General features: G+C 38.1%; 1 protein-coding gene across 12 annotated transcripts in view; it reads left to right on the forward strand.

Moving 5' to 3' along the window:
* The window catches only part of LOC109411294 (insulin receptor substrate 1-B), a 683096-nt gene that overhangs the window by 651546 nt on the left and 17692 nt on the right, over positions 1–13858 (forward strand). For 7 of the 12 annotated variants that reach the window (XM_062851140.1, XM_062851143.1, XM_062851141.1 and 4 more), the window contains one exon: positions 7034–8176. The exons of the other annotated variants lie outside the window; for them this stretch is intronic. In XM_062851140.1, the coding sequence (XP_062707124.1) occupies positions 7034–8176 (1143 nt within the window). The remainder of the gene's footprint in view (positions 1–7033; positions 8177–13858) is intronic. 12 annotated transcript variants of the gene reach the window in all.

The following is a 13858-nucleotide window of genomic DNA, read 5'->3' on the forward strand; positions in this document are numbered from 1 at the left end:
AACCTAATAAAAATCCCAGTTCGAATCACTGGAGAAATTTTTGGGGAAATTCCAGTTGAAATTTGCCGAGGAATTACAAGACGAAACTTTAGAAGAATTCCTGAAGGAATCCCGTTAGTGATTGCTGTAGAAACCTCGAGCGGAGTTCCCGGATAAATTGTTTGAGTTATATTTGAAGGAATCCTTATTGCAATCTCCCAATAAATCCCTAAAGCAGGGGTTCTCAAACTTTTTCAGCTTGCGACTCACCTTTGATTGTTATTGTATTCGGCGACCCGCCAGCACATATTTTCGTAGCATACGTCATTTTGGAAAATTTGGGTTGACTTTTTGAATAAATACATTCAATTGCGTTAATACGTTTTGTTAAACATACGTTACGTAGCATTAAATCTTGAAAATTTTAGTTTTTTTAGTTTGTGTTCGTTTAGCATTTTTTTTTTTTTGAATAAGTCAAAATGAAGTAAAGATGCTCAAGTGATCAGTTTCAGTATATTCCTTGTTTTGAGAATTTGAAATAAATTGGCAAGTTTCTAATAAAAATTTAACCAGTCTGGTTCAATTCAACATTACAGAACACCACAGATTTTAGGAATTTTATCACACAAAAAGAAAGAACACATAGAAATTACAGTGTCGTTGAAAATACAGTGGCAATTCAATGCTTCGGGGAACTTTAAAAATGACCTTCAAATGAAAAGAAGTAAAGTCAAGCATTTTGTATCGTGATTTATAGTTAAAAATTACAGATCTGGTTGAAAGTAATTTTCTATATACACAGCGTTTTTTGAAACAACTCTTTTTTTTAAACCTCTTTTCAGCTGTTTTGATATTCGTAAATGGTTGAGATTATCCAAATTCAATCTAATTTTACAGGAGTTTAACCCTACAAAAAAAAAATCGGTGAAGATAACCAAACGTTCGTTGGTTTCTTGTCGAAATTTGTTGATTTTTTGGTATTTCAACATTTTTCTGAAATTTTTACTGCTGAACTTTATATGTAAATCTAACGGAAAATGCTAACTGCAAACAACAACTTGAAGCCAGTTTAGAGAGCACAAAAAAATTAAAACGTTTCCATAGTTTCAGAACGCCGAAAGTAGTATCAATATCCGATTGAATCCAGACTCAGATTAATAATACAAAACATTTAACTATGATTCAGGAGAAACACAATTTCTAGAAATAACTGTGGCGATTCTCTTAGAGAGTATTTGGTAACTTAAAAATTGCTAGCAAAACTCATTTTGCATAAGTTAATTAATACATTTATTATGACATCGCCAAAGCTTTCGCGACCCACCAAAAATCAGCCCGCGACCCACCAGTGGGTCGCGACCCATAGTTTGAGAAACGCTGCCCTAAAGGCATCCGTAGAGGTATTCTTTCAAAATCCCTAGAATGTTTTCCAAAAAGAATCATTGGAGGAATTCCTATTAAAATCTCTGAAAAACATCCCTGTAAGGATTCCAGCTGAAAATTTCTGGAGAAATGTAGGTAGGATTTGCTTAAAAAAAATCTGGGAGAATATTTGGAGCAATTCCTGGAGGAATTCCAACAGAAGTGGCTTTACAAATTCTTAAGTATTTCAGGAGAATTCCCGGCAAGAAATTCTAGGAGAATGTATGCAGGAGTTCAAAAGACATCAAAAGAAAAATTCCTTAAGCAATAGATAGAGATATTTCTGTAGGAATATCACCAGGAATTCTTGGAGGAGTCCTACGAGATGTCCATAGAAGAAGTCCTATATGGAAGATTGTTGAGCAATCCTGGATAATTCCCCTGAGATAAATTGTTTGATCATGTTCTAGAGAAATAACTGAAATTTTGTTCAAGAAATCCCTAGAGGTATCTCCGAAGCAATCTTTGGATAAATCCCCGGTTAGAATTTCTGAAGGAATCCTAAGAAGGAAATCAGATCAGATTAGCATTGTGCAAATCTGACTGAGACATCGATTTTTGTGAATCGATTCGAATCGGATCAGCAGTTTCGATTCACCGATTTAAACGAATGCTTTGACTCGATGTTTTCACATCGATTCGATGTTATAAAGTAATACAAAACTATGAGAGAAACTTCTCCAAAATCTTTAAAGAGACTCCTTCAGAATTCTGAAAGGAGTTCCTTTAGAATTATGAGATTTTTTAAGAATGTTGAAAATGATCACACCAGAATCCTGAGCGACATTACCTAGAAAAAAAAAAACAAGACTCTTTCGGTATCTTGGTAGGAATTATCTCTGAATTCCATTGAGGATTTTCTTAGAATCCTGAGAGAGATTACTCCATATCTCTGAGACGGATTATCTCAGAGTCCCGAGAGGTATTCTCCCAGAACCCTGTGATAGATTGTCTCAGAATCCTAAGAGAAGATCTCCCTTGGCATTTTCCCAAAATGTTCCAGAATCCTAAGAGGGGTTATCCCAGAATCCTGAATACGATTCTCCCAGAATCCTAAGATGAACTCTCCCAGAGTCCTGAGAGGAATTCCAAGCGCGGTTCTTCCACATTATTGAGATAAATTGATGTAGAATACTGAGGGGAGGGGATTACGAAAATTTCTAGAATGTACTTCCCCTGCATCCTGAGAAGAATTCCCTGGAATTTTCCCACATAAGTAAAACAGAAAAAAATACCGCAGATTCCGGAAAGACATCCCTCCAGAATCTTTGAAAGGACTCCCCTGAACTCCTGAAAAGGGTTGTCCCAGAACTCTAAGAGTGATTCCTCTAGAATACTTTAAATAATTACACCAGAATCTCAAGAGAATCTTCCCATAAGGGATTTTCCTTGATCCTTCTTAGTATGAATCTCCCAGAATCCTGAAAGAGATTTTTGCGAGCAACTGCTCCAGAATACAGAAAGCAGAATTCTACTGAGATTCTCCTAGAAAGCTGAGAAGGACTTCTTTCGAACCCTAAGAGGAATCACAAAATCTATTTGAGGGATTCTCCAAAATCCAAATTTCTCTAGAAAATTTCACCCTTGGTAGGGAACCCTGGTAGGAAATACCCCAAAATCCTGAAATGAATTTTTTGCAATTACGTTGCTTATTACCCTACTTTTCACTCGCGGTTGCAACGATAAAACGGCCTACTTTTCTCCACTAAAGCAAAGGTGCCGAAAAGTACTACTTTTCGGCACTCTTAAGAGTGCTGAAAAGTAGCACTTTTCGGCACTTTTGCCATCACATACATTTTGCCCACTACCGCGATATCCGTAGATAAACCTGTTGCTCCTACATCCAATTAGCAGCTCGAATCAAAATCAGGACTATTAACGATTCGATTCGGACCGTCGATCAGGTGCAGAAGCAGCAGCTGAAGCTACTTTTGCTCCTTCTTATGTTGCTGATTGACGACGACGACGACGGAGCTTGAAAATGTGTGGCACCTTCAACCTACCTGATCGAACAAAAAACTGCGCCGGTGCGCATGGATGCTCCCACGTGGTACCTCTTGATTTCATGTATGTGTAGCTATATAGATTATCCGCAGCGAGAATTTTTCGTAATTGCAAAAAATGTTGTATGCAACGCGTTGCAAAACTCGATTTTTTCAGCACTCGTCGTATTTATCCAACTCGGCAAGCCTCGTTGGATAAATGTACAACTCGTGCTGAAAAAATCATCATTTTGCAACTTGTTGCATAAATAACTATTCTTAGAATTCAGAGATTCCGTAGAATTCTGATAGGTATTCCTTTATAATACTGCTGAGCAAAATACCTCCAGAATTTTTAAAGGGATTTCCCTAGAATCCCGGGAGAAATTACTCCAGTTTTCTGAGATGGATTCTCTCAGAGTTTGAACGGAAATCTTCCAGAATCCAGAGGGATTTCCTCAGATTCCCGAGATGGATTCTCCCTGAATCATGTGATGGATTGCCTCACCCTGAGGGAAATTCTCCTGCAGTATTGAAAGACATCCCATTAGATTATGAACTCTGAGAACTCTGAGAGGGTCCCTAAGGGAGGAAATTCAACTAGAAACCTGAGAGGGATTCAGAAAAAATTGAATCCAGAGATGGACTGACCTAGAATCCTGAGAAGGATGCGCTAGAACCCTGAAAGGGACTTTCTCGACCATAAAAAGGATTACTGCAGAATTTTGGGAAAGATTCACTTAGACTCCTGGGAGAGGTTGCCCAAGAAACCTGAGATATACAGGAATACCTTGATTTAGTGGATCCTAGATTATATAGACCCTCGATTTTATTAACTTCGATTTAATGTACATTTTACCTTGATTTTAGGTAAATTTTTTAATGGTAGAATTCTACAGTGCATTTGAAAAAAAAAGCAATTTGATTTTTTTGAATCGAAAGAAAAACCGAATTTAAAAAATTGATTCTGTCGATTTTGTGGGGCTTTAACATCGATTCAAAAAATCGATTAATCGGAACAAAAACATCGATGTTGCGAACATCGCTAACGCTAGATCAGATTTTGTTCATAAAAAAATGTGTGTACCCAGATCCCCCCTCCGTCTCCCTTAAAAAGTATAAAATATTTGACCGTTTTCAAAAGCTACGCGAGATTTATTTATTACGTTATTTACATATGACACCAAAAAACATCAACTGAATTATTATTGATTCTAAAATGGCAATGCTGAGTAAAATTTCACTTTTATTTTTCTTGTTCAAAAAAGGCTGACAAATTCAGGAGTAGACAAAATCGGGTCCCCACTGTATTACTCAAAAACTTGTATTACTTAATTATTTTGGTGCACGGTTCTGAAATCAGAACTTGATTATGCATGAAAAATTGTGGTCATTGATAGAAGTTCAAGATACTTTGTAAACTAGTGTTACCAAATAGTGCTGATAAACGAACCTCTGGCAATAAATCTTCCAAATCTAGCCGCGCATACGCTCAATTTTAACTTTTCGTGTCGAACATCAGACTTCCGGCAAGAAATTTGTTAATTTTCCGAAACGTAAAACCCACAACCCCACTGTCTACGTTTCGCAGCGAGTAACAAACTCATGGCAAGAAGTTTTCCGAATCTAGACCAACGCATACGTTCACTGTTTACTTTTTGCGCCTAATAACAACAAACTGCCGACGAGGAATCTTCCGAATCTAGTCGCGCATAAGCTCACTTTTTTGCCGAATAACTAATTCTCGGCATAGAATCACCGTGAACTTCATTCCACTCCAGCAAATTCACAAAAAATGTGAGTTCTTGCTTCGGAAGGCAAGAATATTCTTGGATCCCGGGATAAAGTAATTCCGGTCAAAAATCTCTTCGCATGAAAATGAAATTAAAATTTATAATTGATTGACCGGCCGTAGTTGCTACTTCAGTGTCGCCGAACTAACTACAATCACTCAAGAAACCAATGAGATAGCTACTTGGGACGAACAGACATCTTCTGTGTGTGAGTATTGATAATCTTCTATTTTAAGCAGTGTTGGTAAAAAATCAAATTCTCAAATCTCATGGTTGAGTTGTTTCACGCGTGATTCTTGACTCGCCAAACTCACCGACGAAAAAATCATGCATGAGTTGACTCATGATTTTACTCATTCCTTTATTTCTTGGTGTTCTTATTATTTATAACGATTTTTTTTGGATTGTATGATAGAATAAGACCATATTTTGCATACAATAACAAAGAATGTCGATTAAATTGATTTGGAATCGTTTTATAAGCGAACGAGATTTCGACGCTTGACTCGCGAGAGAGAAATTTTGTATGAAATTCTCGCGCGTGACAAAATGATTCAGAATCGCGCGTGAGTTTGCTCACGCAGGAGCGGTTCATGAGTCAGCTTTGAGTGTGAGTTTACCAACACTGATTTTAAGGTGAGAATGCGCCCGCTTCGTCAAATTGTCGATCAATGGGGGAATGGGGAGGGAAGTGATGATAACAATCGCTTGTTGCCAACAGACCGTTAAGTTCACTGCATGTGCACAAGGTCATGCGAATGTCGGAGTGTTATTAGGAAATGTTTATTTTTGACAGAGGGGCTCACGCATTGGTGCAGCAATGCCAGATGTAATGTTATAGAATTTGTGAGTATTACTGTGAACTTATACTCTGCTGTGGAGGTTGGATGGAAGGGAAACTTTTTTTTTCACTCCGTCTCCATGGGCGAAACTACGACTTTTCGCCAGGGGGTGCACTACAAACAAATATTCATTAGTTCATCCAATCATCATTTATCGCCTCATATCTTGCAGCAATGCATTCAAATTCTAGGGGGTGCCTGGCAACCCCGGCACCCCCGTTAGTTTCGCCTATGTCCGTCTCTAGTTCTAGCGAATGGCTATGTACAAACGTGTATACGTGAGATGTAAATGTAGAGCAAACCCAGGACCTTCTGCATTTGAATCAGAAACGGTAGCCACTAGACTATCGAGCTCGTCCTCTGTTTAAAAATTTCAGTAATAACGATAAAAAAAACAATCATTGGAATACTAAGCCAAATTAACGCTAAAATTCAATTAACCGTAGCTGCGCTACGGTTGTTCTTGCATTATCTATATTTTTTTAAATAAATCATCCAATCTAATAAAAAATAAAAATAAAACGCAAAATTTTTAATTAATTTGTGTTTTTTTACGAAAAGAGTAAATAAATTAGCCCCAAAGAAAAGTACATAAAGCAACAAATACACAAATTTAATGTGATATGCAAGCTTACTTCGCTGACTTCCAGCAACATACACGTACTGATTGGACCCACTTGGACAATGGACAACCTCTTGAAAGACCTTGTACCGAAATGATCTCGGGTACTGCCTCACTCCCGATGACCGACCAATGTATCGTCCTCTATAACGATTACCAATTTTCTCGGCATTTCTGTTTGAATAATTCTCTTCATGCTGTCGCCCTGCTTTGCTCCTACCACCTCCGCCCCACTACTGAGCCATAGTTCCGAATGGTTTGTTCCTTCTGTTCTGTTATTCACCCTCCTCCACCAACTACTTTTATTCAAATGTGTCCCGTCGAGTGATGTCACTGTGATGTTTTGTTTGTTTCGTTTTTCCGTTTTTTCTTTCTTTTTTCTCTTATCCGCAGTTACATCCGCAGTGATATTCCATCAGAGAGCTTTATCATTACCAAGCGCCACCCCCATGCTAAGCCATTCCCCCCATAATAGCACAGCCGCCCACATGGCAAAGCAAAAGTCCTCCCAGAGCATTCTAGGCAGTAGTAGCAATGTTAGTAGCAATCCTAGTTTTAACGGTCCCCCGTCCGGCGCAGGAGGAGGTTTCTTCGGCAAGAATGCCACCGGCGGAATTGTGGTCGATCGTTCGATTCAACCGGTCCACCACCGGACCCGGTCTCTACCGTTAACGGAGGAAAGTGCAATACGTGTGTCACACAATGGAACCCTTCTGCCACCCGGTCCCGGACCACAAGCACAGCATAATCAGCTATCGAGCATCGGTAATCGCAAGCATCAGCAATCATCCAGTTTATCGATTGCTTCGCTCAAATGCACCTGTCCATCCAGTGGAGCGGTACCGATCATTGTCGTCGGCAACAGCATCAGCAGAACAAGTCATTATAATGTATGTCCCCTGCACGGCAGCCACACTGGCCATGCCTCATCGCCGTCATCCGCCGCCGCTGGGTCCACTCAACAGGACTATGAAAATATGAATAAATCATGCTCGTACCTGCCGTCAATGTCTCCTCCGGATCAGCAGCAGCATTATTACAACAATCACTCGTTCGAGGGCACCGCTGCTGATAGCAATCATTCCGCAATCGCGACAACCTTATCCCGCAGCTCGATGGAGAGCATAATCGAAGATCAAAAGTACCTCCCGATGGACATGAAAAAGCCAAACAACCCATCAACAGCTGCCGGTGCCGGTTCCCAAGAGGACAAGGAACCGGCCCCTAATCTCCAGTTCATCAGTCGGCTACTGCGGAGTTCGCAAATACAAACGGCCAACAACAGCAAACTGGCCGCGCTGAAAGTGGCCACTGCCTCCGGAGGCAACGGTGGCACCAGCAGTAGTAGTAGTGGTAGTACTAGCACTAGTAGCAATTTGCACGGTAGCACTGCGGGAACCGGAAACGGTACCGCCATCCACGTGTACTGTAGTAGCACTGCTGCCAGTGGAGGAGGCTCACTGCCGAAAGGGGCCGCTTCGCCACCAGGGTCGCTGAGGCGCCGTAGCGGTCGTAACAGTACCAAATCCAGGCGGAGTATGTATATTATCATTTTTCCTAAGTTTACATATATTTTCTTTACACTTTTTAGTTAGGGTTTTCCCTCTTTTTTGTACCAACTCTCTCAACACCCATTGAACCCCAAAATTGCACGAATATGTAGATTTGAATGCACCGAATTCCAAAGTTTTGTAAAACTCCTTAGTTCTCGAAGCGAAAAGTTACAGCAGCGCAAAATTGTTGTGTAGAACTTATATTGCAAAGCATATAGTTGTTGCTCTTGAAAATGGTGTGAATGCTTGAAAAAGATGTGAGTGTAGTGATTTTGGATGTGTAATCTACTTTTGTGTTTTTTAGTTCTGATTCGGAAGAGTATCACATTTTTATATACACGGCAAATTGTTAAATTACCATGCTTCGGATATACTTGGAGAAAGGTGTTATTCCTTTATATATTACATGATTGTAAATTTTCGGTGTGTATTATTGACACCAATGCTAAGAGTCAATAATCATTTTAGGAATCTATGAAAAAACATGTAAAATTCATCTGGCAACACTTCTGAGACGATTAAAACTATGATTAAAGAGTCGATCTACTTTGTAAATCATCATACAAAATCATTGCTTTGGAGTGGTTTTAAAGAAATAGGCTTTTAAACGGTTGATTTAAAATTTAATATCCGGTGATGGTTGATGGGCCACTTGTGGCGCTGGAGCCATTCTTACTCCTGTTTGACGTTTGTTCACTACCGCCTCTTAGTGAAGGCTCGACCAAACACAGTATGATTGACCTGTGCAGCCTTCGATGCTGTCTTGCTCTCACCCAAAGGAAATTTTACGTTCACTGAGGTCCCCGTTTTCAAAAATTACGAAGGAGTGAGGAAGATAGCACAAACTGGTGCAAAGGCTAATTAGCATTGAGCAGCTATGTTTTCGTGGCGATGTTTTTCAATGTAATTTGTTCTAAGTTTTACGTCAGTTGCTCTGTGGTAGCAGTTTAAGCGTAGAAGTTTTTGTCCATCTGGATTGTGCATTAGGGTGGCCCTAACTTATGTATTTCGTGTGGCAGGCACGAAAATACTCGATGTCCAAAGAAGTCAAGAAAATTTGATTTACGAAAGGATCATAGACCGAATGGGAATCGAACCCGTCACTCTCAGCATGGTCATGCTGAGTACCCACGCCTTTACAGCTGTGGTTGAAAGGGTCGATAGTTTGTACCGTAAACCGGGGTCAAATTGATCTGACGTTTTTCAGTTAGGTTGAGCGAATTTTAAATAGCTTTCTTTCAAGTAACGTGCTGTTGGAAACCGATACTAAACGATATTTGCATGGAAACTATTTGAAGTATGCTTTATCTAACGGAAAATCGTGTGATCAATTTCGACCCGAAGATCAATTTGACTCCGGTTTACGGTACCTGAGAGAGAGAGGAGACAGCTTACTGACAGCCACGACGTTTTCATTTCTTCTTCTTACTGCTTTTTTTTTCTTCAAATTTGTGCGCCGCACAATGGTTTGGAAATATATTATTGGTCAAAAAATGATTTGCATATTGAGTTCACTGCGACAGAACATTGAAGAAAACTGGTCATCATTATTATAATTTTCTTAATTACAACAGATGGAGCGACATTTTAAGAAATTTTTATGGATATTTGTCCATTCCACACCATCAATGTGCGATTTTCAGCTCGGTTTAAATCTGACAGTTTGTGGCAGGTCCTCCTTGACATCAAGTAACACATCACGCAATCGAAAGCTCTCTCTCTCAGGTTTGTACTGGACCTGAATCACTCGAATATGAAGTGAATCGGAAATGAATCACTTGAATATGAAATGAATCAGACCTGAGTGCTCACTACCTCATTTTTACCTGCTCACTAGTGTCACCTAGTGGCTAAATTGCGAACCAATCGCTTGTCTTTATGATATGAACGGCCTTCTGAACAACTTTGCCGAAGACTTGAACTTTCAAACTTATTGGGATCGCTAGATAGAATTGGTTAAACATGCTTATTTTTACATGCACACTAGCGTCCTCTAGCGCCAGAATTACGAATGATAACTCAACAAACCTTGTACTTCTGTATTATCGAGTACATTGATCAGATGAAAAACTGCATAACATCATTTTGGTTTTGGAAGCCTTAGTGTTATATGAGCACTTCCACAGTTATTAATTGAGGTCTTCCTCTGCCAATGACAATTTTGAATATGTCTATCGTGCAACGAAGATACTATATGCCCAACGAAGTCAAAGATATTTCCTTTATGAAATGTTTCTGGACCGACCGGGAATCGAACCCGTTACGGTCATGCTAAATAGGGTGGGGCGGGGCAAGATGGGTCACCTAAGGATGGATCACCATAACTTTGTAAATACAAATCGTATTGGTTTGTATTCGTCCGCTACTCTTTAATACACTAGTAAGCTATGCTAAAAGTCGATAAAAAGTTCAATAAATACAAAATATGATGTTAAACAAGCAGTTTTAAAAAGTGATCGATTTTGCGCCGTGAAAAAAGTGCGGGGCAAGATGGGTCACCTTTTAAGTAATTCACATTTTCTCAACGAAAAACGTCAAAATATAAGATTTGTTCCGCATTCATATATACTCCATATCCAAACTGAGTAAACAAGAGCTACTAGTAAACATTTTATAAATTTATTTGGAATATATAGAACATTACGATTTGAGTGGTCCTAAGGCGACTTGAAAATCTATGTTTTCACTAAAAAATTATCAAAATTTTATGTTATAATTTTGAGCATTCATTCCGCTTGATTGAAGTCAATTATGAGATAGTCTTGTAATAAAAAATAAATAACTTTTGAATGCTCCAAAAATACGTTCAAAATTGAAGGTGACCCATCTTGCCCCGTGGCCGTTTATATGGAGATTATATGGAATGTATCGCATAAGAAAAATGGCTAAAAATCATTTTATTTTTTATTTCCAATGAGAGTGAATGATTTTTCAATCAATGCCACCCTACCTACGCCTTTACTGCTATGGCTATAGAGGCCCTATTCGCAAACTTAAACACCAAGACAAATTTCTACTCAGTAACTGAGCTGCTCGTAAATCTTTTGTTTTCCTACTCAGTTTCAGTTAAAACTGTGACAATTTGCTGGCCCTTCCCCTATGCCAAGTTACGGTAAAGATGGGCGTGGCCGGGAATAATGACATTTGTGCTTTTGGTATTCTTGCAAAAGATTGGAGCAAAGTTAACTCCCCGGCCTTGTTCCGAAAAGCAATCCGAGCAAGATTAGCAAAAGGTACATGAATGTTGTTAGTATCCAATCTACGAAGTATACCGTAACTACGCTAACGCTAAACTGTGACAATTTGTTGGTTTTGCTTAAGTTGAATACAAAAGAACAGTAGCCTGTGAAAGATATTACGTTTACTACAAAATTGTTCAGGTTTGTGTTACAGGTTACACAAATCCATAATGGGGCTGTTATGCGGGTTCCGTAAAATGGGGTGTTAAAAACTTAGGGGATTCTTCTTAACATTAAACTTGAAAAAATCGCCAAACCGCAAGAAAATAGAATTGCTAATTCCGAATTTGCTTCAAATGTACACTCCCGTTCAAAAGTTTGGGGTCACCCCCTCAAAACATGTTATTTTTTTAGGCCCATATCTCCGCTAATTTGCGTCCGATTTCAAAACCCTAGGTTTCATTCAAAAGATAATAAGTCAAAGAAACTTTGAACATGATTTAAAAGAAACTTTTTCAAAAAAATTTGTATGTAAACTTAACCCAAATTTGCCAAATTTTCTAAAAAATGAATATAAACTTACGGCAGTGTCGCTGGAAGTTGGGTCGACCAAATTTTAAGATGAGAGCGGTAATATGACCCATTTTCTATTAGCTTTCAACTGCTTTTTACAGAACTAAGCTAAAAAATCTAGAAAAAAAGTTATTAAGTAAATTAATCCATGATGTCATCGACCAAAAGTTTGGGGTCACCCCTCAAAATGCTGTATCGGCCAAAAGTTTGGGGTCACTATCGTAAAACATGGAAAAGTGATTTATTGATATCTTTGACATCTTTCATTCAATTTTAATTCTTCTTTGCTTATTTGAAACAAAATGAATGATAATTACTGCATAGACATTGAACCACACATATTTGTTGAAATTTACATACTAAAACTTAACGTAAAGTTGCCATATTTTTTGAAGCGTGGTAAAATGTGCTAACTTTACATAACATTTTTATATACAAAAATCGTTATATACGTTAAGTTGAAGACATTAAACGTAAATTTAGTTAATTATCTTTGAAATGAGCCAAAAATAATTAAAATTGAGCTATAGATGACGAAGATATCACCAAATCACTTTTCCATGTTTTACGAAAGTGACCCCAAACTTTTGGCCGATACAACATTTTGAGAGGTGACCCCAAACTTTTGGTCGATGACATCAAGGATTAATTTACTTAATAACTTTTTTTCTAGATTTTTTAGCTTAGTTCTGTAAAAAGCAGTTGAAAGCTAATAGAAAATGGGTCATATTACCGCTCTCATCTTAAAATTTGGTCGACCCAACTTCCAGCGACACTGCCGTAAGTTTATATTCATTTTTTAGAAAATTTGGCAACTTTGGGTTAAGTTTACATACAAAATTTTTTGAAAAAGTTTCTTTTAAATCATGTTCAAAGTTTCTTTGACTTATTATCTTTTGAATGAAACCTAGGGTTTTGAAATCGGACGCAAATTAGCAGAGATATGGGCCTAAAAAAATGATGTTTTTGAGAGGGTGACCCCAAACTTTTGAACGGGAGTGCATGTTGGAAATACATAGATGTATACCATACCATACGGATTCACACACTTAAAAATACGATTTTATTTGAACACTAGATATCAAAAACAAAACGAGATTGCTTTTTCTCAATGTTGCTACCATTGAAACAACTTCTCTTATTATACGAAGCTACGATTTGTAATGCATCATGTCCAGTAAGTCTTCTGAATGTTCAATTGACAGTATCAGATCAGTCGGATAGAATAGGTCATCCAAACTGTTCTTGAGTTTAGATCCTAAAGCCAACGGGTGTAACGGTACTTCTTTCATTATTCAAAGCTACGATTTATTTGTAAACTATCATGTCCAGTAAGTCTTCTGAAAGGTCAATAGACAATGTCACATCAATCGGGATATCCTAGGTCATCCAAACTGTTCTTGAGTTTAGAGCCTAAAGTCTACGGGTGTAATGGTACTTTAGGGTGGGGCTAATTTCGAAAATTCTCTCCGATATATGATTTCCCAAGTGGAAAGTGATCTACTAGTCAAAATAAGTCAGCTGTACAAAAATGAGCGATTTCGGTTGATATTTAGGGGTGGCGCAAAGGGTTCAAGTGAAATTTTTGCTAGAACAAACTTTCAAAAAACATTTCAAATTTAATTTTCAATCTTATTTTTTCTAGACTAAATCGATGATTCTAGAACCCAATTGAGCCAAATTTGTGCTCAAAATTGCGATATCTCTACTGGTTTCTGGGATATTTGAAAAAAAAATGCCGTTTTTCAGTATTTTTTGGGTTGGGTACCAAAATAATTTTTTTTTTCAAATATCTCGGAAAGCAGTGGAGATATCGCAATTTTGAGCACAAATTTGGCCCATTTGGGTTCTAGAATCACCGATTTAGTCTAGAAAACATAAGTTTAATAATTAAATTTGAAATGGTTTTTAAA

Source organism: Aedes albopictus, chromosome 2, assembly GCF_035046485.1.
Source record: "Aedes albopictus strain Foshan chromosome 2, AalbF5, whole genome shotgun sequence".
Taxonomy (NCBI): domain Eukaryota; kingdom Metazoa; phylum Arthropoda; class Insecta; order Diptera; family Culicidae; genus Aedes; species Aedes albopictus.